At 39.3% G+C, this 26,342-nt stretch overlaps 1 protein-coding gene across 6 annotated transcripts in view; it reads left to right on the top strand.

Moving 5' to 3' along the window:
- Positions 1–26,342, top strand: part of ARID1B (AT-rich interaction domain 1B) — a 411,101-nt gene that overhangs the window by 103,238 nt on the left and 281,521 nt on the right. For all 6 annotated transcript variants that reach the window (XM_060168356.1, XM_060168357.1, XM_060168361.1 and 3 more), the window contains one exon: positions 23,812–23,940. In XM_060168356.1, the coding sequence (XP_060024339.1) occupies positions 23,812–23,940 (129 nt within the window). The remainder of the gene's footprint in view (positions 1–23,811; positions 23,941–26,342) is intronic.

The following is a 26,342-nucleotide window of genomic DNA, read 5'->3' as shown; positions in this document are numbered from 1 at the left end:
GGTTTATCAATTTTGTTTATGTTCTCAAAGAGCCAGCTTTTAGTTTTATTGATGTTTGCTATTGTTTCCTTTGTTTCTATTTCATTTACTTCTGCTCTGATCTTTATGTTTTCTTTCCTTCTACTAACTTTGGGTTTTTTTTGTTCTTCTTTCTCTAGTTCCTTTACATGTAAGGTTAGATTGATTATTTGAAATTTTTCTTGTGTCTTGAGGTAGGATTGAATTGCTGTAAACTTCCCTCTTAGAACTGCTTTTGCTGCATCTCATAGGTTTTGGATCATCAAGTTTTCGTTGTCTGTGCCATTATTTTTGATTTGGAAGTCCTGATTTCTTTACCTCTTTATCTCTGTCTGCTGAACCTTGGGCCATTCCTCAAAGCTCAGTTCCATTCTCCTTTGTGGAGCACGTCTTTGTTTCCAGAATATGCCATAAGTGTGCTTCATCATGGTCACAGATACTGAATCTTGACGTACAGTACTTTGAGTACTGGTCCTTTCTCCTTTGGTTCCTTAAGAGCGGGAGCCACATCTTGACTCAATTGCTGTGGCATAACGTATAATAGCCTGCGTGTAGTAACTGGTCAATTAAATATTTGAATTTAATTGACATATAATATTTTATTTTACCTGCTAAAATTGACCATGTACCTTGAAAGACCATCTTTAAATTACCTATTTGAGTGTATAAGCATTTATTCATTGTTATTGTTCCCTCATTCCATCATTGCGTTGACATTAAGTACCATTGCGCTTCAGTATGTCATGTAGCAGAAAACGCATTATGTAGAAGGAAAGAATTCTTCAGTCTTTTAGGAAATGATTGTGAGTATGTATGTACTGCATGATCAGATTTCAGAACTTTAGAAATTGTTAGTTGAGTGCCATAAACTTTCTTCATATCTGTGTCCATCTTTCAGTCTAGTGACATCTATACTTTATTCCCTAGGAAAGTATAGAACCATTTGCCATTTCTTCAAAATTAATTGTGTTTATAATTCTCCATGATAAAAGGTGAGCAAAGTGATAAAGAGATATATGACCATTCAGAACTATATTCTGGATTAATGGTTTTGTTATTTCTATTTCATACCCTGCATTTTAGTGTGAGAATAATGGAACCTTTAAAATTATTATAGTTTTTCTCCTGCCAACTTCTCCTCACAAAGTAGAGATACCAGACTTTGCCCAAATTTTAACAGTATCATGCTTTTGCCAGGAAGCTATTGTTTAAAATGATTTCCTTAGGGGAAAAAAAAATCACAAAGAATGCTGTACTTATTGAGAATGTTTTCTTTTTCTTAGTAGAAGGATGGCTTACTGCCACGTTTTGTTGTTGTTTAATATTATAGAGGTTTTACCGCAGCTCTGTTGGTGATTACAAGAGTGCTACATTTTGGCTAACAAATAGAGTAAATGTGATGAAAGTCCCCTATTTTGTGTGTTTCTCCGAATAACATGTTTATATAACATGCTAAATACTTCTGTTGGAAAAAATTGCTTTTCTGAAGGGAGGTTGCAAATTCCTTTTTAGAGTTTTGGTGTTACTGAAGTGTATCATTGACTATTCCGAATTGTATGGATATTTTAAAAACATCCTGAAAATTTTTATTTGCATACACTATCCTTTTTGAAGTCACGGCTCTGAAAAAAATGAGAATTGTTATCTCTGCATAATAATGTTGATTTTCTTATTGTACCTACGGGCCACTGAATGGAGTTATTTAAAGGTTTTATATTTTTTTGGAGTAGATAGCACTCATGTGACCATGCAGACAGATCACATGCACAAACTGGTACATTTGTGTTTCTGTTTATAGAATGACATTGTGGTGGCGGTCTGACTCTGAACCGAGGCCCTCCTAGCCTCACGCTTCTGTGGACTTCATGCTGCGTCCTAGGAGCCTTCCCTTTGTGGTCTCTGGCCTGCCTCGTATCCTCCAGACCCAGCCACACCTAGCTGTTTCATGTAGCTTCTGGTGTTCCATGTTGGTCCAATGACTCTACCCTGGACTATGGGCTCCTCAGTTTGAGGCTCTGATTTCTGATTGCCAGGTGGGCATCTCCACCTGGATGTATCCCTGGAAACTCGGTGCTGAGTATCCCATTGGCTTGTCTTCTCCTGAGTCCATTTGTCCCATAAAATCATGGTACAGCTCATTCAATTAAGTCATCCCTCTAGAAGTCATGCTTGGTGTTCCTCCCTCACACCCCACATCCAGCTGATCATTAATTCCTGCAAATTACGTCGGACCTTTTCTGTTCTCTCTGTTCGTGGCCTTCTTCACAGTAATCTCTGAAGTTGAGTTCTTTACCATCACTGGCGTGGGCAGTTGCTCTTGCCTGTCACCCAGCGTCTTTGCCAGTTGTCTCTCTCCTGCTTCTAGGTCATTCTCACTTTGAGGTCCCGGGACCCCTGAGTGTTCACAGATGGACTTCAGAAGGCTGTGGGTTCTTTGAAATTCAATATTAAGATTTCTGTGTATGTGTGTAGGTGCAGTTTCTGGTCATCATATTCTCAAAGGATCTATGAATCCGGAATGGTTAAGAACAGTTTTTGTGTAGTTAGTTCTTCATGTGGCATCTTCACAGTCATCTCGCTCATATAAAATGTAAATCTGATAAGTTGCTCTCCTGCTTACGGTTCTTTAGTGAAATCCTGTTTTATGTAAAATCCAAACTTGTTAGCCTAATGGCATGGCCCTTCTGAACTTTCCCACCTTATCTTCTACCAGCCCTTCCTCCTGTGTCTGTGCATCCGTCTACTGAAGTATTTTCAGTTTGAGTATATACCATGCTTTGTTTCCCACTATTCCTTCTGTCTGAGACTACCCATTCCACCTTGCCCCTTCCCTGTTTGCTTTATGTGTCACTTTCTCTGTGAGTGAAGTCTTCCTTGCTCACTGACCCCCAACTACATTTAGGCAACTTCTGTTTCAATTAAAACTTCTTTCTGTATATTAAAATTATTGGTTTATATTGAACATGTCCACTACTGAACTTGTGATCTCCATGTAGTACATTAGAACTTCCTGCCGCTGAAATCTCATTACGTGTGACTTGTGAACCTTCTCACATAACCATATTTATTTTTGACTTTTGATTAGTTAGCTAAGATCTTATGAAGGACTTAGTTCTTTTCTTGTTCTTGACTTAAGCGACTGCCCTTCATCATGTGTATCATGACAGCTGTGTATCATGTTGTGTCTCCTCTTTTTGCTCTGCTGTGCTACACACTTTGAAGTTCTCCTTTACCTTCTCTACCTATTTTTTCTACCATTTCCAAAACTGCTTCTATCAGCCAGAATTCTTGGTTGTTAGCAGTGAAAACCAAGTTTGGCATATCCACGCAGAAAAGGAAGTATCGACAGGCTAGTGGGAAGCTGCAGAATTGCCAGGAAGGATGAAGAACTGGGCCAGCAAGAAGGGAAAGCACATGGGCCACCACGCTGTGAGGACGATGCCAAGGCCAGGTCATGAGGACAGAGAAGACACCCACAGTCACTTAGTAGGCGGCACCACAGCGTGTCCTCCACCGTCACCCCCATTGGTATCTTGGAAACATGCACCTGTGACACACACCTGAAATTGAGTATTGCTGTCCTTCTTTGTTTGTGTTCCTAGCTATTGAGTCAAAGAGCAGAGCATGTGCATCTGATTGGCTGATCCTGGGTTACATGCCAATACCCTAGTTGCCAGTGAGTTTGGTAAAGCAAGTGTGGCATTTTCAGCCTATTAGGAGGCAGAGTCTATCTCTACAATCCTGACTAATTACAGCGTCTGTTGTTTTCCCACACCACTAAGCAATTCTCAGATACCAGTTGGGTGTCGTACAGTTTAACTCAATTCTGACGCTGTCTACCTGGAAATAGCATTAGATCCCACAGATTAAGGGCTCAGTCCTACAGTACAGCCCCCGATCCCCACTTCCGATGGCAGTCACAAATCCAGGTCGTCATCTGTGCTTTAATTGGCTGGCTGTAGATCCAGAAGTTCCACCAGCCCTTTCCTCGGGTTCCATTAATTCGCTAGCGCAGCTCATAGAACTCAGAGAAGCGTTTCACTACCAGATTACTGGTTTGTTATAAAAAGATGTAACTCAGGAATAGCCGGATGGAAGAGATGAGTAGGGCGAGGGCGGGAGCTTCCCTGCTCTCTGAGTGCACCACTCTCCCAGCACTTCCGTGTGTTCAGCCACCTGGAAGCTCTCTGCACCTGCCCTTTTGAGTTGTAGGGAGGCTTCACAGAAGCACGATTGATTAAGTCTTTGCCCCCTGGCGATTGATTCAACCTCCAAACACGGTCCCCTCCCCAGAAATCAAGGGCTAGGACTGAAAGGTTCGACCCTCTAATCACTTGGTTGGTCCTCCTGGCAACCAGCCCCCATCCTTAGGTGAGTTTTGAAAGTGTCATTAACATAACAAAAGACACCTTTTAGGCTCTCAACATTTAGGAAATTCCAAGCGATTTTGGAGCTCAGTGCCACAAATGGGGACAAAGACCAAATATGTATTTCTCACTCTAAATCACCACATCACAGCCTCCTATCACACTCAGTGAGGAATTATCCAAAAACCAGAAGTGTTCGTAGCCTGGGCAACCAAACGGACAGACAGATGTTTACCACTCGGGCTAGATGTACTTCGGGGAGTTTTTATTGGTGAGATACGTGTTACTATCTTGTGACTGTTTACAGAGTGGCTGACCATTTGGGAAGCTTTCACGTCAGCATCTCATTCAATGAGGTGGGGGGAGTGTTGTAGTACTATCTCATAAGGAACCTGGTGGGCAAAGAAGTAATGCAGTCTGACAAAGGATACGTAGCGGTTCAGGGCAGAACTGGAGCTTGACCTTGCGCTTCCGACTTCAGAGTCCGCGCAGCCTGTTCCCACTGCACCAGCCTGCAAGACACAGTGCCCTGGTGCAGTGCCGAGAGGGGCTCAGGAAGGTGTGTTCACACGTGCACGCTCACACGGAGCCTCTTCCGAGGACAGCAATGCGCGCTTATCTGGTTCTGCGAGGGCCAGTTTAGCATTTTGTATCCTCGTTCTGTCTACTTGTGTTGTTCAGTGTTGTAACATCTCTCTGGTTGACTGAAGCCATATGTCATCCAAATGGAACCTGGACTGTGGCATTGGCCTGGCAAACCCTTGGCTGTGGAGTACAGCAGTAGAAATTATGAACACTGTATCTGTTCATCAGGCCAGTGGAATTCACAGGCACTTCTGTGGCTGTGCCCCACACCTGTGCACCCTGGCAGATGAGAGTACAGCAGGTTAAGCCTTCACACTCTTTTTCCTCTCTGTGAATCGTGTATTTGCTCCCCTTTTGTGGATTGCTGTAGAAGCCAGGTGGATGAGCACTTTAAAGGATTATAACATTGGCAAATATATTTGGGGAATGACTACCTCAAAACAAGTAGTATGAGAAGTGTTCAAGTTGATTTTTTTTATATCATATTAAATACTTCTGCTTACATCATATTAAACACTTCTTAAATTCTTAAGAATTTTAAGAATATTAGGTAATTTTTCTGTTATAGGGACATAGGGTTTGTATTTTACTGTTTCGTATAAAGTAGGACATTGATTCTTGCTGTGAGTTAAGATATTAACTTGACACACGCATGTATACGCATGCGAGGTGGAGGGTATATATTGTTAAGCTTAACGTTCCTGTGTTTTCGACTAGGGAATCTCTCATATCTTGCGGGAAAAGCTGAGTCAACTCTTTCACAATGATGGGAGGAAAACAAAGCAAAAACAGCAATAACAAAAATCTCAAACCCTCTCTGCATCAGGAGATGGCAAAGTATCACCAGAGTGGAAGAACCCTTCCAACGTTGGAAGGTCCCCCTTGGTGTATTTGAGGCGTGAGGTGGGGGCCAGGTGGTAAGAGAGTGCAGGTTATTGTCGCCAAGGGGAGAGGAGGCTGCGACGGCAAGTCTGGGAATTAGCAGAAGTATATTTTCTGGGGAGGGGGACATCATAAAGTGAAGAATAACCCTGTCATTAGTCAGGAGAGTCAGAGGGAAAGAGGGATGTGATTGGAGAGAGAAGGGAGGGGGTAGAAACTGGACTGCTGGTAATGAAGGATAATGGGAGAAAACCAGGGAGAATGTCCTATGATTGTGTTAGAAGCTTACTCCAGAGCCTTTGCAGGGGAGTTGATAAGTTGGTGTAGTGTTTAAATTGTCAAACATAATGCTTTATATAGAATAAGAAAATTTTGTAATTATTTAATAAATATCTTGTGCAAAATTTGCATAAGAAAAAATACTGATGGCTTTTGGCGGATGGTAGTTACTAAGCTTTTATTATTTTAGAAGATACTTGTAAATTTTGTTCAGGAAACAGATTTTACTTTGACAACAGTTTGTGTGGTGGTTTTCTCATATTTCTAATGTAGAGAAAAAGGCCAAAGAGAAGAATTTGGAAGCTTGATAGATAGAGGAGGTCTTGTTGGCTTGGTAGAGGTTAGAAGGGATTTAAAATGCAGGAGCCCGTGTGTCTGTGCAGCTGCACTGGTGCAGTGTGTTGCCCTGGGCCTGCCGGACTTTCCACAGCTCTACCAGGTGACTAACTTGTAACTGGGCCCAAGTGAGCCACCCCTAATGCCCAACTGCTCCCCTCTCGCCTCCCTCCCAACCCTCACCTTGGCTGTGAGGTCTGGAACAGCCTCTCTGTGGGCCCTCCTGTGACCACCGCAGGCCGATTTCAGTTATTTAGTACCAGGGTAACCCTACAGTTGTTTACCTGGACCCAGATTGGGGTCTGATATATGTTATTTGAAAATTTGGATGTATCGGATTTGAAATTCATGATATGCCAAAAGAAATTGGAAGAAATTAGATAATTTTTAGTAGTTTTATTTTTCAAATAAACAAATATGTATGTATATAGGTAGTGTCACCTATACCGTATGCAGGTGCTTTCTCTTACTGTGTGCACATGTGATACATTGTCTTCAGCTCTGCATCACTCACTTTTCAGGGAGTCTGAGGATTGCATGGGTTTGTGGACCTCAGTATTTGACTGCTTTCATCACCCATTATTGGAATTTTAGTCTAAGTAGTACCCATTGGGGCATGCTCAGTGTTTGTTCATGTTGATTAAAGGGGAACAATTACAGCAATAATTTCCAAATGGTAGGTATTCTTTAAAAATTATTGCATGGTTTTGGAATGCAATATTTGATTTCAGAGAGCAGAAAGTTTACCTCCTTACCAATGGCTTATTTGGGTTGCCATGAAAAAGATGTGTTCTTGGCCAGTAATGTAAGGAGGCGTCCTAAAGGTGTCTGTGACAAGGCGGAAAGCCTTAATGGGCTTAAAATTTTTCCAAGGACAATTCGCAATTGATATTTGAGAGTTAACTGTAAGTCATTATCTTGGGTGGTAACTCATAAGTTTATGTTTTAAAATGAAATGTACTAATTTATTACAGAGTCAACCATTCATACGGCCAGTGTTGGGTTTTTTTGGTTTTTTTTTTTGGTTTGTTTGTTTCTTTGTTTAAGCATCTGCAGTGTGCATAATGTGGCCTGGGCATTAATCAAAATTCTCCTCTATCATTATCTCCCACTGCACTGAACTGTTTATTCCTCATACCCTTAATGTGTTCCTGTCCTCCCCACCTGGGTTTCTGTTACTCAACAGGGATTCCTCTTTTTTCTCTTCTCTGCCAGTTGAGAGTCAAGTCTTCCCTCCAGGCCTAGGGCCAGTACTTCTGGTCTGAGCAGCATTTCCTAACGCTCTAGGACTCGTTTCCGCAGCTCTTCAAGTGGAATTTACCTGTTTCCTTCTCTCCTGTCCTTCTGTCACTGCTCAAAATCTTCCTGTTTATTCTGAACTGTAAACATGTATTACCTCTCTTTTCTGCATGTAAGCTGCTGTGTGCAGGGATTTTGTCTTATTCGTATTTCTGTCTTCTATAGAGACTAGAATGATTCTTTTGGTACTTTATTGCTTAATAAAATGTTGAATCAGTACATGTGATATAATGGAATGTATAGAGAAGTTCAAAATCCATCTGTGAAAACAAAGCACAGATACCGACTTTAAGGGAGCTTTGCCGTATCTTTCTCTTTCAACACTGCAGTCTGTTTGAATCAGGAGACCAGCCATCTATCACTGATTCTGTCACCAATTGGCCACATACTCTTAGAACCTTCACAGAGAAGGTTCTCTGTGAAAGGAGACTAACTCTACCCTTTTTCATAGAATTATCACAGAGTTAAATGAGATCATCTGTGTGAAAGAAGTTTAAAAGCGCTTTGTACATATGAAGTATCGATATTGTCATGAATTGGGGGGGTGGTTAGCTGATAACAGTGAACAATTTTTATGATGACATCTTTCTGGTAGTTACTGTAGTCAGTTGTTTGGAGAAAAGAATCAGAGCTGATTAGTCTTATACTCTAATTTGTGGTATAGGGGATTTCATATTGAGGTCTCGGGGTAGAGAACAAAGTAAGGTTATGATAAAAGAGTACAAGGGAAACGTGACAAGAGGGAGAGTTCCATAGCTTAATTTCTGTATTTTCTAAAGGTGCAAACTCAATGGATACAACTGCCTTCGGTTTCTTCTGTTTTCCAGTGTTGGTTGTCCAGGGAACATTTGTGAGACACCTTCAGGCTCCCTGTTCTTGTAGCGTCTTACCCAGTGCCTCTCTACCTATAATAGTCTTTCTTGTGAACATTCACTTTTTCGATTATATGTTAACTTCCCTTATTCTTCTTAGGAGCATCACTGCAAATTTCAGATGGTCATAGTCATAATTTTTTTTAAATTTATTTTATTTTTAATTAATTTATTTTTGTCTGTGTTGGGTCTTCATTGCTGTGCTCAGGCTTTCTCTAGTTGCGGCGAGCAGGGGCTACCCTTCGTTGCAGTGCACGGGCTTCTCATTGCGGTGGCTTCTCTTGTTGCGGAGCAGGGGCTCTAGGCGTGTGGGCTTCAGTAGTTGTGGCTCGTGGGCTCAGTAGTTGTGGCACTCGGGCTCTAGAGTGCAGGCTCAGTAGTTGTGGCTCGTGGGCTGTAGAGCGCAGACTCAGTAGTTGTGGCTGTCGGGCTTAGTTGCTCCATGGCATGTGGGATCTTCCCAGACCAGGGCTCGAACCTGTGTCCCCTGCACTGGCAGGCGGATTCTTAACCACTGTGCCACCAGGGAAGTCCCATGGTTACAATTTTTTTCCAGGTATTTCTCCCAGAGAGATTATTTGCCTGAATATTCATGTAAACCTGACAAAACACTTATTGCTAGGGAGCCTCAATTGCCCCAGGGACGCAGTGGTCAGGATTTCCACAGTTAAGGTCCTCCCTGCCCTCCCCACCCATAGACAAATATATTGCCTTGTCCCTATGAGGTTTTACGTTTCTCCTTTTGGGATCTATGTGGAAAATCAAAAGAAGTCATAGCCCTTTCTCTTTACTCTTTATGTTAAAAAATTTACTCATTTTCCTTTCTTCGCCTCCTCTGGAATTCAATCCATTCCATGCTTTTAATCTCATTTCTTTCCTCCAGCGGTAATACGTTTGATATGTACCATCTCTGGCACTGGCCTGTTGTTCAACATGGCACGCCCTCATTCTCCAGATTCTCTGCTCAGCCTCCTGTCTCTCTCCTTCACCCGTTCTTGCTGTGACTCCTGATTCCTTCCAGGAGCTGCTGTCTCCTCCTCTCTGAGCAGTAGGCGCCATGGGTGGCTTGTTACCCTGCGCTATTGGAGTTTGCCTTCTCTCTCTTTGCTGGTTGTCTCCTGTTGAACCGCTCCAGCTGTTCAACCTACTCAGGTCAAATCAGCGGTGGTTTTGTTCTCTGGCAGTGGCGTCGAGTATCGATGGCAGCTGCAGGTCAGGGGAAAGGAACTTTAGGAACCAGTATCCATGGACCCTGATTGATTCTGATACAATATCACTTGGAACAGCTTTCCCTGAGATGCTCTGAAAGAAATCATCCTTGAGTGCAGTGTTTTTTAAACTATTCATTGTAATCTGTTAGTGGGAGCATGAAAGCAGTGTATTAAGCTGCAACCGGAAATTTTTAAAAAGGGAATTTGAATATAAACAAAATATGAATGCATCACATGTAGTAAGGATGTCATGTGTTTTCAAGGTTGTGATAGAAAACGTAATTCTTCTTTTGATTTGGAATCAAAACATTTGAAAGCCGTTGCTCTGCTTACCCTTCAGTATTTTTAGCACCTTTGATTCCTCACCCCTTTTCTTTCTAATGGAAGTTTAAGATTTTTTTTTTTTTTTTACAGTTGAGATAAAGTAGAATTAGAATATGGCCTATTTGCAGGACAACTTGATGGAAAATTGAAAGCACAGTTACTTGATTTACCAGTTGCAGGGCAGGTCACTTACCCTGCACATCAGCTCCACGTCAGGGCGTGACCAGCTAAGCAGCCTGTGTCCCAGCAGAAGCCCCCCAAAGAAGCCTGCAGTGAAGGCGCCCCACCTGGAGGCTGTCCTGCAGATGGAGAGTTTCATTCAGGAGCATTAGGACCCGTTCAGGATGGCACGCCCAGACCCTAACAATGGATTCGTCTGGGACGTGTGGGGAAATCATAGTCTGCGAAGGGGGTGGCAGGGATTTCTAGATTCATTAGGCTCCCACCAGTCTGGGGAGTGGAGGATATTGGAAAGAGATTTTAGGAAACACCAAATGGCTAGAGACTAGTGTTGTTACTTCTTTTCTCTGGCAGTAAGAAATAGCTATAGGTTTTAAGTGATTGTGATGATTATTGAATGTAATATCTCTGGTTAGAAAATGACCATTCTTCACTAATTCCTCATACCTGGTCTTGATTCGGGGAGACTTCGTGACCTCAGTGTTACCTTGCTACTCTGATGGACTTCCACTGGTCTTGTAAGCAACGTTCTTGAAAGGAAACTAAATATGTCAGATGAATAGTTGGAAATCATCCCCCTCCCCCAATAATATGTATAATGCATCTTTAAATTTAAAGGATTTATTAAAATGAGAATTATTTTGGTATACTGTTTGAAGTCTGGCTTTTTCCTTCTAAAGGTAATGAAGAAATTGGTTTTTTATAGTTAAAGTAGGATTAGAATATGGTCTAATGAGAAACATTTTGACCCTGTTATCTTTATTTGCCATTGGATTGGAGGACTGTATCTTAGGACAATTATTTTGTACCCCTTCATGTTTTAGGAAAGTAGTTAAATGACTTTTGTATTATCCCAAAGTCTACTGACTTCCCTGCAGAGGTGCTTAGAATGGACAGTCTGAGAACACATCTGTGTTCAAGTATAGTTTTGTGAGGGATAATTATAATGTTGATTATTTGTTGTGTTTCAAAATGAATGGGTTATAGAATGTCTAATTTTAATGATTTAAAATAAATTATTAAATATAAATAGAAGAGACGGTAGAGAAAGAAGTGAAACATTTAATTTGTTGATAATTCTACATTAGGTAAAGCTTCCTCTATCCACCCCCAAGTCTCTTTCTGTTAATGATTTTAAAATATCAACATCCTATATTTTTTCCTGACCAATCTTCTGGGACTATTTGGCACGTGTGTTCCATCTGATGAAATAAAAAAAATTGCAGATCTCAAGGGAAATAATTAAATGATTTTCTCTTCTTATATAAACATTTGCTTTGAAATATATTTATACTTCAAGGGCTTTGATATTTTTATCTGAAGCATCATTTCCTCATACTGTCTCAACCTCAAAATGAAACTCCTCTTTAAACTATTACCCAATATCACAAGTTTATCATATAGGTTAAATTTATGTGCCAAATGACTAAAAATGAAGGGCCTCCCCGCCTCCTCTCTTTGCCTTGAGTATATGATATCTGTGTTGGTAGAAATTTTATATCTTAATCCTTTCTAATTTCAGTGTTTAAAACTTAAAAAAAAGTGTGTACATTTCTCATTTGTAGCCATTGTGTTTTTACTCACCGAGCTCCCTTTTTTCAACCCCTTCCCACTCCAGCTGCTTCCCTTAGGTTCTTTGGGCTCCCTAATACTCTTGTCTGTTCTTAGACTGCTCTCTGCTAGAACAGAGCAGGGTGTCCAGAGTGTCCTTTGCTCTTCCTGTCCCAGCCTGAGTGTCTTCCATGCTTAGCTTAACATGCTACTCCCCAGTCCTTCCATTCAATGACTGAGCACCCTGGGAGAGTGGAATGAGCCCTGGGTGGGGAGGGGGTGTGCGCAGAGAGTTGAATTCCGATTGAGACTCCAGCTGGGTGAAATTGTGCAGGTTTCCTAACCCTTGACCCTACCTTCTTGATCTTAATAAGGACAGGGTTGAACCAGTGATCTCTGAAATCTCTACCAGTTCTAATAGCGCATGATAAAATAATTTACAATAAAGTGTAATTAGGCTTAGCCTTCTGAGGATGGGGGAATGAGTGTGTGTTTTCAGTTTAAAACAATAACTTATTGATCCAAATATGTGACTGTGTGTGTTGCATGTATTTTTGAGCATTTCCACCCGGCCCCCCAACTCAGACTATGATCCAGGGAATAAAATGCAAGGAGTCAGTTTTTCAGCCACTAATGTGCGTATATATTTCCTTTAGTCTTACCTTTGCAGGTGGGGTTCAGGAGAGATATCACTGATTTGTGAGAGAGGGTGGGTTAGTGGTGGTAGGAACACCTCCCAGTGCAAAAGGACTCCTTTATTTTCACTCCTCATTATTTGTTAGGAGTTCATTCTGAAAGGGCAAAAAATAAAATGACCAGCTAATTATGGTAATTTGAAGGCTGTTGTGTCCCTGGGTAGCACAGGACAAAGCCTGCAGCTGTCTCCCCACCCTCCGAGCCAGTGTCAGTGCCTCTACTCAGGGGGGATGCCGGTAAAGGTCCCCATACTGGTTCGTCCCCTGGGACTGTCTATTCTTAGATTCTTCCGTCTACTGAATTCTCAAAGTCTCAGAGGAAGCCAGGTTTGGGTTTTGGCCGTGTTACATGGAGAAGTCTGACCCTTTTGCATTACCATCGCTATTACTTTTCTTCATTCATACAGTTTTCACCATATACATTATTTACGTTTAGGGGTGGATAGATAAATGAGTACAAGTTTCTCCTTTTAAAGGTATCTTACAGAATACTTAGACTGTATATTTTTAACGGATCACATTTTAACACAATATAGTTTTTGAAATATCCATTTTTGAGGGGCTTGGTGGTTTCTTTACTCACATTTTTATAAACTCAGTTACTAAAATCATTCCCTCCCTCCCTCCCTCCCTCTCTCTTTTTTTTGTGAGCAGGAGAGAGAGGATATAGAAGCAACTAGCCCCCTTACCCTCCATGGATGAACTTTAGACTCTTGGAAAAGTGTAATCACATAGTTCCCCGCTTTGACTCTTTAATGAAAAAAAGAAAAAAGAAACAACTTCAAAACTGCATTAACAAATCTCACACACACACTCGCGCGCATGCGCGTGCACACACACGGAGTTTAAATGCATGGTATAAGATCCCCAAGGTAGAAAGATCCTGCTGTGAACGGTCTCTCTCCTCATGTCCCCCCACCATCAAGTTCCCCTCCATAGAAGATACCAGTTGCTTGTCTCTCCATTGGCTGGTTTAAAATTCTAGTCTGATTCTGGTAAATCTCTGTTTTCTCTGTTTTCCCCCACTCCATAGTTATCTGCAGTAGAACAGTCTTTTCAGTCTAGCATTCACTGCACATGTTCCAGTCATGCGGTTACAGAGTTGACCCTGCAGCCTCAGCAAAGGTTATCTCTTCAAAATTCTCTGAAACGCCCTTTCGGCACGTCCATTTTGGCAGCTGGGTTTATGTGGGAGAGTTGGCAAAGCTCTTGGCCTCCTTTCTGTGCTTTATGAAATCTGGCCAGAAGGGCAGCTAGGCAAGAAGTTCCCATCAGTTGCACTGCTGAGTATTTTCCATTTTTTACCTGTAGTAAACAACAGTGTTCTTACCACGTGTGAGTAGACCAAGTGGGTGGTTTTTAAAAACATGAACGTACTGTAGCCTCACACTTAAAGTCCTGTTAGAAAACTGCTGTTCTAATATGTGTGTGAGGTACTGTTGTACTGTTTTGACTTTGGATTTTGTAATCTTTTTATATATTTTTTTAAAAATTGAAACAACTCAAAGATTATATTCACCAGTTACAACTACCTGTTGCAGTTTGGCCAGTAATATAACAAGAAAGATGGAAACTCCAAGTTGCTTTTCAGTGAGATGTATTCATTACATACAACATCACGTGCCTGGTTTCTTGGTAAAGTGCTTTCTTGAATGGAGACAACTGAGTCCCTGTGAGGCAGCTCAGGCCTTTTCTTCCTCCCTCCCTCCCTCCCTCCCTCCCTCTTTCCTTCCTTCCTTTTTAAAAAATGTTTTTATTTTTAAGTCACTTTTTCTAAGAAAATGTTGCTTCTGTAGCAGAGTTGACCTATTTGTTTCTATAGATGGCCATCAGAGCCCTTCTTTTCTTTCTGTACATACCGTGAGCTCCACAGAAGTAGGGCTTCATGCAAACCATGTTGATGCCTTTCCATAGTTATGATTCTCTAATTGAAAAATGACTGTGTGTGTTTGGTATGGAAAATACTTATTTTTCATTTTGTTTTAAATGTAAATACTAGTAACCTAGATGTCAAAGCTTCTGCGTTAGAAATGAGCAAGGCTCCTTTTACTATTAAGTTTTTTTCCTGCTTGTATTATTATATTAGTAAGGCTCGCAGACTCATAGGTGAAATTTTCTCCCCATGTTGATTTATGAAAGATTTTAGACCACTTGGCTTTGGTATGCTGGTTCTGGTTGCTTCAAGAGCAGGTAGTAAGAATTCATCTTTTACTCTTAGGTAGTAGACCCCTCACCCATTCACATACATTGGAAATATGCTCTTTTTCTAGCTAAAATTTTTAGAATGAGATTTATCGTCATGTACGTTGCATGCATACTTTCTTTCCGAAGCTGCAGGTTTTTTTCTTGTTATGCTTCTCTTTTGTCAAAGAAGTGCACTGTAGACCTCATAGATCTGTGATACCAAATGCCTTCGATGGATCCTTGGGAAGAAAGTGTTTTAAAGTGCATAATTAGGGCACTTGAGCATAAAACTACAATTATACACTCGTGTGTTAATTTTGTGTACAGTAAGACTTTCGTTCAACACTGGTTGTAAATGAGAGGAAGCATTTTACTGCCAGTGAATGCCTGCATTTTATGAATACTTAAAATCTCCTCTAATTGGCTGACCTGGAAAAAAAGGTGAAAACATCTGTAGTTAAGAGGTAGAGGAGAATACAAAATGTGTACTAGAGGTTTCTTTTTAAAAGTAAGTAGAAAAGTGATTTTACTTTTGTGTACAGCCACGGTTGCTGTGCCTTTGGAATCACTTATGCTATTTTAGCTGCTATTCCACAATAAAGACTAACAGTGAAAGCAGTTTAGATAAGGCAGTGAAAATAATCAAGGGACTGAGGGGGGCAGAAAGCAGTTGACAAGGAATCTCTGATCTGGTACAATAAAGGCTTTGGCTGGCATTGATTGACCATGCATTTGTTAATCAAGTTCCATGTACTAGCATTAGGGGGCACTCCTTGAAATTTGGAGTTAATTTTACGGAAACTAAAGGATGTACCACTTTACAAAATGGATAGTAATGTTCCAGAACTTGTTACCCTCAAGAGACTAGAAATATAAATTAATTTAAGAAGGGTATAAATAAATTTGTGGGTAATAGAATGACAGTGATTATGAAGAGGAAATAAAGGCTGTTCAGGACATATTGCCGACTTTTGGAAATTGAGGTCATGAAAGGCACTACCATTTAGTTCCCACAGCCATGTAGCGTATTCACTCTGCAGAACATTGGTCTGACATAGTATTCACTTAAGCTGTGATTTGCTAAATATAGAGCAGTTGGACTTAGAATAAGCAGTGAAATTTTGTAGGCAATTAATAATTATAAAGAAATCCAAGAGAGATTATATATATATTATTTTCACTGTTTATGATCTTATAAACGTAAAGTGTGTACCTGATAAGGAAGTTTTAGAAAGCAGAATTTGTCATGAGAAAAAATTTATTGCTGATGACAAATGAGAACTTTTTAATTTAGTTTCACAAATCAAAAAGTAAAGCTATTTTCTGATATGAATTAAAAAAAAATTTTAAGCTAAGGGAGTGGGCTAAAGTAGCCCAGATATGTTGTTTTTTTTTCAGTCTGTTAAACAACAGCAGTGTTTATGGCCCGGAAGTTATCTGTTAGGTACAAGGGCATAGACAAAAATGGAAGTGGGCTCCGTAGCAACGAGAGCTGAGTAACTAGCTTGTTTGCGTGGTTGGTCATCAAGCCTGTTCTGGAGTTTAGACACTGCTTGACCCTTGACTTCTTTGCTGACTCCTCCAAGCCCACGTTGTCTTTTTTCTGTTACTCAAGGGAAGCTGGACAAAATTTGAAGGAACTTATGGCTTTACTATACAGTGCATGCAGTAAGCACTCAGTATACATTCGTTGATTGTTTCTCAGTTTTCAAGCATGAAGGAGTAATTTCAGGAAGTTACGGAGTATTTTTTCCCCCCTTAGACAAGCTTAAGGACAAGATTTATTTCTCTTTTTAAAATAAGAAAGTGAATTTAAAAAGCACCTAAATTGTTTAAAAGTCTCAGTTGGGAACTTAGCTTAAGGGACTATAGATTGTGGAGCATTTGTAGGATTTTGACCTTGTAAACTTTATTTATTACCTTCTAACACATTATTTTTGACTGGACATGTTGACATAATAAAATTTCCTCCTGCAGTTGGTTCAGCCACACATAGACTTAGCATCTGAATTCCTTGCTGTGGGGAATTTTCAGTCTGTCTCTTATGCATGAAAAATAGCATTTACTCTTTCTGTAAAATCAGAAGCCAGCAGAATATGCCACAGTAGTGACTAAAATGTAGCTGTTGTGAACTCATTTTTCCTATGCCTTTTGCCTTCCTTTTTTTGTAGAATTTATCTGGAAGGACTCACATTTATGATGAAAAACTAACAGATAAAAATTAGGAAGCTTTCTGCTGTGAAATATAAATTGTTATAATATACTTTTTGATAATTCTTAGAAAGACAGCAATAATTAATCCAAAATAAATTGCATTTAGTTTTAGATTCATGAAAAACTCAGAGCTGGTTTAAGAAATGATACATAACATTTGATGTATATTCTTCTGGGCTATTAATTCTTTACTCACCACACATATACAGATTTTCATATTAAAAAAAATATATATGGTTTTGTAACCTGCTACCCCTTAAGTCCCACCTCAAAAATCCAGGGACAGACTTTCTTGCTATTCAATACATATTATCTACAATTAGAATCATTCATTTTAATGACTCTGTGATATTTTATTGAATAGAATATCATTACCCTCCCCTTTTAAACCAGTCTCTGTGGAGGCACATTTAACCATTTAGGCTGCTTCCCTGTTTTTGAGTGGGGGTGGTATCAGGGGCTTGCAGTGACCTCCTTGCTACACATATCTTCGCACACTTGTTTTATATTTTTCCTTAAGGTAAATTCCCAAAAGCAGAATTCTGGGTTGAAGGGATATCGTTCCTATACATATTGTGACTTGCGTTAAATATTTGAATTTACATACTCGTTATGATTGTTTCAGTATTAATTGCTGTGTAATATTTTGGAATTATGTAAATTGAAAGTATGAAAACTCCCTGTTAAGCTCCTAGAAACAGTTGCTATTTTATTATCAAATAGGAAACTTACATCTAGGTTTAAGTAAGGCCGGAATGGTTTGACATAAATACATTAGAAAAAACGTGAGGTCAAAAGTTTAGATACCTTCTTCGTTATTAAGTGTATATACATACTTTTAAAGTTATAATATACATACAATGAAATGCTCAGACCTTAAGTGTACAGTTCGATGAGTTTTGACAACTAAGGTACACCTATGAACCAACCATCCCAGTTAAGATACAGAATATTTTCATCACCCCAGAAGTTTCCTCACCCCTCTTTCTCACCAGCCCCCATATCCCACAAGCACTGTTTTGATTACTATCACTATAAATCAGTTTTGCTATAGATTTTGTTTTTGAACTTCATATAAACAGATTATAGTTCGTTGAATGTGTGTTGTATTCGTTTAATATAGTTCTAGAGGGAAGTGTAGATACCAAACCAAACTGTTCTTAGAACAAAAGGATCTGAAGCTGATACGAAAATTATATACTAGAGTAAGAACAACAGGTCTTTCAAAAGAAGGAAGTTGGACCCTTATCTTACACTATGTGCAAAAATTAACTCAAAATGGGTCAGACCTAAAAACATAAGAGCTAAAGCTCTAAAGCTCTTAGAAGAAAACCTAGGGGAAAGCTTGATGACGTTAAATTTGGCGGTGATTTATTGGACGTGGAAACCAAATGCGCAGACAGCAAAAGAAAAGATAGATAAATTGGAGTATATCAAAATTTAAAACTTTTGTGCATCAAAGGACACTATCACGAGAACAAAAAGGCCACCCACAAAAGAGGAGAAAATATTTGCAAATCATATAAGGGATTAATACACAGAATATATAAAGCATTCCTACAACTCAACAACAAAAACCTAACAACCCAATCAAAAAATGGGCAAAAGACTTTAATACATTTTTCCAAGTAAGATAAACAAATGACTGATAAGCATGCAAAAGATGCTCAAATCACTAATCATTAGGGAAATGAAAATCAAACCCATAATGAGTGTGACACCACTTCACACCCATTAGGATGGCTATTACAAAAACAAACAGAAAATAGCAGGTGTTGTCAAGGATGTGGAGAAATTAGAACCCTTGTGCACAGCTGGCAGGAATTAAAAAATGGTATTGCTGCTGTGAAAAACAGTATGGCGGTTTCTCAGAAAATTAAACATAGAACTACCGTATGATCCAGCAGTTCCACTTATGGGCTGGGTATATTTCCAAAAGAAGTGAAAGAAAAGGCTTGAGCAGGTATTTGTATGCCTGTTTTCGTAGCAGTATTATTCACAATAACCAAAAGGTAGAAACAACCCACCCATTGCCCACGATGGGACAAAATATTGTATATACTTAAAATGGAAATATTTTTAGCCTTAGAAAGGAATGAAATTCTGATTCATGCTGGAACATGGATGAACCTTGAAGGCATGAGGCTAAGTGAAATAAGCCCGACTCAAAAGGAATAACCAAACTCATGGGGACAGAAAGCAGAATAGTCGTTCCCAGGGACTGGGGTGGGGGATAGGAATGGGGAGTTACTGTTTAATGGAAATGGAATTTCATTTGGGGATGGTGAGGTTCTGAGGATGGATAGTTGTGATGGTCGCACAGCAATGTGAATCTCCTTAATGCCACTAAACTGTACACTTTATGGTTAGAATTCCACGTATGACTCTAGCAAAATCTATTTTTCCCATTTACTTACTGTGTTGGAATTAGATTGCTTCCTCTTTCTGGCTCTTGTAAATAGTGTTGGATGGAATATCCTTCCTGGGACACATGTGAGCGTTTCATGGGTATGTATTCACAAGGGGAATTGCTGGGTCGTAGGGCAGTGCACCTTGAAACTTAGTGGAGAAACTGCTTTCTCAAACTTCTTTAGAAGGAAAAGGATGAGAATATAACCCTGATCATTTCTTCAGTGTTGAAGTATGAGCAAAGAGTTCAAGGTAAAGTAAAATGAAAAATGGGGCCTGGAATTCTGCACATTTAACATGACACAGAGATTTGAAAGTTAATACTCATGTCCTTTATCAGAGTAGTTTCATAAAATAAATACTTAAAGTAAACGAATCATTTTTAGCTATACTTTCCCTCTCCGATAATGTTTGAAAGCGTTCACATTTCTTTGAAAATTGGAATAAAACATTTTGTGACTGTGTGTGTGCATGTTCCACTTGAAGATCCTCTTTATTTAGAAATGAGAGAAATTTTTGTTTTTCTTATTTTTACATAACAAATAGAAAATCCCTGATCTTAGGCATTTTCTGGAGATTTCCATTTGGTTTAGTTTAGTGATAAATGTCTAGCGCGTTGGCTGGGCAGTAATGACCTCGAGGGTTAGCCGGTAATAGCCGAGGGTCCTCTGCTGCTGTCAACGTGAGGTTTGGGGTTTTTGTCTATTGGATGAAGCTGAATCAAAGACTTGGATGGTATAAGTCATTTCAGTTTTATAATGTGTTCCATCATTAAAGTTTTATATAATATATGTGCTGCCGAAGCGAGCGCTAAAGTTTTATATAATAATAACTTGATTTAATAATCCATTGAACAACATTCATTATTCATCCAACAAACATTTCAGTGGCAGGCCCCCTTCCAGGAGGCATACCACGGGTGTAGGAGTGTGTAGTCTAGTGATGAGGACAAACGGTAAACACATGAACACATAATTAAAGGGGTAACTGACGAAATCTAATAATCTCCCCTGTGGTAAAATCAAATCAGAAGTGGCATGAAAATGATGGTGGGTTAGGCCGGTTAGGGGACGCGTGGTATCTGAGACAGAAGTGCTTTGTTTCCTCAATTCTCAGCACTTGGTTCCTGAAACTCAGTAACTCTTGGTTAAATTTCAACAGTTTGGTAACTGTTGAACAGTTGAATTCAACAGTTTGGTAATCTTATTCACCCTGAATATGGTTAAGAACTAAGAGATAAGCAAAAAGACTCTTAGTAGCCAAAATTGATTTCACAAAACTTGAGACAATAAAAGCTCATATGCTTCCCTCATGGCTTAGTCCTTTGGGTCTTCATAACCGTGTAGTGGGTTTCTCAGTCCTCAGCAGATGCTGTGAAAGATGGAGGTCTGAGTGAGGAGCGGTGTGGCTGAAGGCCCTGATGCCGTGTGAGAAGCCGGCAGTGCGAGACCACAGTTTCTCTGGGGTTTGTGCAGACAACTTCCGGCAGTAGGCTCTGGGGCAGTCCATGTATTATGGCTCCGCCCTTCCATTTATGTTTCTTAATAATGATTGTTTGGTTTAAGATGTCAGAAAATCATATAATAGAACTTTGAAAGCCCTACATCTAAACTGATTAAAGCAAAAACATTATTGACCATTAAAGAATTGACATTAGTTCCTGACAGCTGAGGTGTATTATATTTAGAAATTGCTTTTTAAAGATAACACTTAGTTAACAATTAATGTTGTAGAGGTAGCACTACAACTTAGTTTAATAAGTAATAATTATTGTGTAGCATTCCAGATAGGATTATAATATTGCTGGTTATAATATTAATAGGAATTAATAGAGGAGGTAACCCCGTTTTGCAGATGGAGATGTAAGGCATATCATTATGTGATCGATCGTATTCACACAACTGAGGTACAGGAGGGCTTGGATTCAGATTTCATACGTTTCTAGTACAGAGGGCTTGGATTCAGATTTCATACGTTTCTAGTACAGAGATGCTTTAGGTAGACTAGAACTTAGTCATCTCTGTTTTGTCATGGCTCCCACGTAAGGACAGTAAACCAAATGCAGTTGATTGGCTCTAGGCCCTATCAGTTATCCCAGGGTCTCAGAAGGTTAGTTAGCCAGTTAGTTAGTACCAAATAATTAGACCATGTATTTAAAAGGATAGCAGGTAGGTTTTTAATTGTGGAAGACAGTGCTGAAATCTCCCAAGCAGATGCTTTGGGTGGTTCCCCCTCTGACATTTGCCCTGTTCTGCAGCTTGTCACTATGGATCCATTGAAGATTTGCTTACACTCCCACCCAGCCTACCTGCCTCCCCGGCATCCGGCTTGCTTCCCCACTTTTCGGAGTTGGAATAGATAGTAAAAGAATCTAGTAAGTTCATGGCTTCTCTAGTGTGAGGAGACTCCTGCAATATGTCCTCTTGTTGTCTTGCTTAGAAAATAGAACCCCCCCACACACACACTTCCATATTGTGTGTAAGGGTTTCTGTAAACCAGAAAGTCAACATATTAAAGTGCAATTCACAGGGGAGTTGCTGGCTGTGTTGACTGAGCTTTACAGTCATTTTAACACTGGCAAAGTGTTACCCTAACTGCTTCAAATCAAACTGCAAAGATGCTTGTGTGAAATGCAGTATTAGATATCAAATCAAACATATGGGTGTTGAACGGAAGGGTATGTGTTGTGGTAGTATATGGTATTCTAGCATGTGGAGTTGTATTTTATGGAAATTCTTTGGCTTGGCTTATGTCAGGGACATACATTCATTATGAGATATCAAGCTGTAAAATAAATAAAAGCAAAGAATTCAACTGTGCTGTTGCATGGTTTTCAATACAAACTTGTCTGTTCTACTAACTTGGGGTCTGCGAAATGAGAGGCATTTGTAAGCCATTGTGGCCAAATGTTTTGTCAGCGTTGCTAGCAGCTTGAAAATAATCTAGATCGGGTCAAAAGGAATATGAACTTTAGCTTTCTGCATTTTTTCCCTTTTACTTCATTGAATATGTTGCCAATTACTGTGCTAATTGGTCTTAGAGGCAGAGTGTTTAATATTTTCCTCCTCACTCTCTTCTTTTCCTCATTCAGTATTCTGTAGTCAATTTGTTTTTTAAGTGTATATCTGGGACTGATGACTGAGTTCTTAAGTATGTGTGCTTATGGGGATCATGTTCTTGCAGTTCTCAAATGGACCCTATTGTGGTGTTCACAGTGACTTCACCATTCTCATTCCAGGAGTGCTTTTTGCCGTCCTGATATCTTGTTTTTCTTTTCCTCGCCTGTTCTTTCTCTCAATTAGGGGAAAAAAAATGTCAATAGATTTCTCATTTGAAAGAACATCAGAAAATATCATCAGTGGTGTATTTACTGAATGAGGAAGGACTTTTGTTTGAGCAATGATTTCAGGATTGTTTAGGCTCATGTAAATTAGAAATGGAGAAGACTGATTTTAGGTCATTCTGTCTGTAACTTGGGTATTTGCAGCACAGTACGCTTTGCTTTATATCAGTAACCGTTTTATCAACTAGGAAAATACTACCCTTGTATAGCTATGAATATCTTTCCATCAAGAACTCATATTGATAGTTATATTGTTTGATATACATAGTATTGTTTTCTAAATGGGTTTCATTTTATTATAAAGCAGTGTTGTTTCTTTTTAGCCAAAATAGTATCGGGTAATAGAATTGCTGCTGTAACTGGTATCTGCTAAAATGTAATTGAGGCATTCTGACCTTAGTTGAAACAAACATGTCCCCAAACCACAAACATCCTACAAAGTATTAGTGAGCTTGGACTGGAGTTCATTTTCATCTGAGTGTTGCATGAGAATGGATTAGCATAATGCTGCTTTGACTTTCTAGCGGAAACAATTTTTTTTTTTTTTTTTTTTTTTTTTGCGTTACGCGGGCCTCTCACTGTTGTGGCCTCTCCCATTGCGGAGCACAGGCTCCGGACGCGCAGGCTCAGCGGCCATGGCTCACGGGCCCAGCCGGTCCACGGCTTGTGGGATCTTCCCGGACCGGGGCACAAACTCACGTCCCCTGCGTCGGCAGGCGGACTCTCAACCACTGCGCCACCAGGGAAGCCCTAGCAGAAACAATTCTTTGACGTCAGTATTAGGAACTCCCCCCGACCCTGCCACTGGATTTTTGTGAAATTATCAATTTTTGATGTCTGATAATTTAACTCTGCTTCAAAAAATACTTTGCCTTTTGTCTTCATTGATAGTATGTGAGTAGAAAGCAGTATGCCAATTTGTCTAATGGGGAGAATATTAAAAATATCGAATTCAATTGCTTAGCAAAGAACCCACTTCCTGTTGCTGAATTGAAACCATATTTGACTTCGCTGAATGGCACGTCTTGACTTTCTCACTTGCCCCGCTTGACTCCGTAACAGGTGCCGCCTCAGTATGGCCAGCCAGGTGTGAGCGGTTACTGCCAGCAGGGCCAGCAGCCTTACTACAGCCAGCAGCCGCAGGCGCAGTATCTGCCGTCCCAGCCCCAGCAGAGGTACCAGCCGCAGCAGGTGAGCACAGTCCTGGTCCCCAGGCCTCTGTTCTGAGATGTCTTCCCGGCCCATTGAAAACAGTTCTGTTCTCAGTGGGAAAAATTGAAGTTTTGAGAAAATGCAGAACTATAACCTAAACTCTTTGTTTACGAATGGATGTTTGAGATTGAAGGGTGGGAAGAATGACTAGTTTAATAGCTTCTTACATTACTGGTTAGTGACAGCAGAAAATGTCAAGTCATTTCATGTTCTTTGTCATTTGTGTTCTGAATCTTTCCAGAAAGTACTCTGTCACTCCGTTGAGGCTTATTCAGGAAAATGGTTTTATTGATCATTTAATCTTTCTAGTTGGCACATACATGGTGTTTTTATGTTGAGCCTTCTTTTGATTTGTTTTTGTTTTAATGGTAAGTGCTACTGGGACAAAACATTGTTGCCTTTGGCAGTGTTATTCTTCCTAAACTAGCTTATAGACTGATAATCACTTCAATTACAATATATTAAAATGCTAAAGGGAATCATGTACTTTTAAGTATGTTAAACACTTTCTAGTTTAAATTAGCCTCATTAAATACTCTTTTAGGTTATTGGGCTATGTATTTCAGCTTACATGATTTGTAGAAAAATAGTACATATGCATTTGGTACAGTGATTCAGTTTCATCTTGTTTTAGAGATTGTCACTGAGTGATATTAAAAGGTATCATGAGCTCAGGACCTGTACTCTGAATTCAAATAGAGCTTTCATAGCACTTTCAGTCATAAGTATCAAAATGTAACTTTGCATTTTATATTTTCCTCTCTTCTTTCATTTTTGTGGGTTGGGGGTGGTGAAGAGAGGGGAAGACAGTGACATTGACTATTCAGTTTTTAAAGTGCTGCTTACACAGCTTGGAGAGATTGTTGATGCTAAGCAACATATATAAATATATGAAGCTTAATTTTAATAAATTCAGCCGATTCCTTAACTATTTTCTTGGGTTCTTTGGAGTCTTTTCCCATGTGACTTTTATTTGAGTTCCAAAAAGAGTTTATGACTTCAAAGAAAACATGTTAAAACAACAGCCGAGATTGAAGATCTGTAGAATCTTGTTTTTTGCATATATGTTTTCAAAATTTTGGTTTTATATAAAGCAATTTATAGAGGTAGGAATGTACATTATTTCAAAGTTATTCAGTCTGGTCTTTTATTAAAATGTGGGAAAATTAAATAACCTTTCAATACCGTTTCTTTTTAAGTGAGAGAGACTGGTGTCTGGGTTTATAATATATAAAGTTACAGGCTTTTCCTAGGCTTTCAGAGCCTTATTGAGCTTCTCTGTAGACAGAATGTTTTGTCATGTCATCAGAGTTTAAGGAGGACTCAATAGAGAGATTATATTACTCATTTTCCTTCAGTGAGCTAAAATGAATCTCTGATTGTAAAACCAATTTGATTAAGGATTCTGAGTGCCTGTCATTTCCTTCAAGACCAAGTTCAAAATTTACTTCCTTTATGAAGCATTCACTGATGACTTCTTCCACATGGCAATTAGTTATTTAATATCCTTCATATTTAAATATTTAAAGCATACTACAGGTCAAATCTTATTTTAATGAATACTATTTTAATGTGCTTAGTTTAGGCCTCTTTTATGCTTTGAACGATACTGCTGTTATTTTATTGACTTGAATACAATAAATTATATGTCAGGAAATACTATATGAAAATGATTCCTTAATGTAAATACTGTCATTTTTTTTGTATATACTGAGGAAATACAAATATTTCTCAAAGTGTATTGGAAATTTTTTCTTGTTTTCATACTCCCTAACTATAGAATGTCTAAATATTTTTTAAGTTTAAGTTTCAGTAAACTCTTCTGGGACAAAGAAATGGAAATCAGAGAGATTTAGGTAGCCTGAGACATTTAGGTAGCCTAATCAGAGGGTCTGGTTTGACAGGAACAGTTTTACTTTTTAGGGAATTTGATGTTCAGATAGATTTGGAAAGTTTATCTAGGAAATGAGATCTAGCATTTTAGATATAGTTAGCACCTCCAAAACCCGAATAATCCCCCCAACTCTATCCCAAAACAAAGTAAAAATAACCACTAGAATATTTTCAAAATCAAGCCAAATTTTAATAAGAATTTAGAATGCTGAATTCACATGCATTTAAAAAACAAAGGAGCTCAACTGTATTTAATGTAAGAAGCCAGTGTTTCGTAACAGACAGAACATTCCTTCCTGTAGACTTTCCTTTTGTTCCCAGATATAGCATACACAGTCTGTTGATTTTTGTATTAGGAGATAATCAGCAAGTATGACTTTGTGTCTTTTGTTAATGTGGTTGATACAAAAGGTAATTTTAGGGTTCCATTAAGATACTTTGTGTCTTTAACATTTTTGAATGTGTAATGTTTTAGATAATACATTCAT

The sequence above is a fragment of the Lagenorhynchus albirostris genome, chromosome 12 (genome assembly GCF_949774975.1).
Source record: "Lagenorhynchus albirostris chromosome 12, mLagAlb1.1, whole genome shotgun sequence".
NCBI lineage: Eukaryota > Metazoa > Chordata > Mammalia > Artiodactyla > Delphinidae > Lagenorhynchus > Lagenorhynchus albirostris.
The sequence above is the reverse complement of the archived record's forward strand: the minus strand, read 5'-3'. Positions and strand labels throughout refer to the sequence as shown.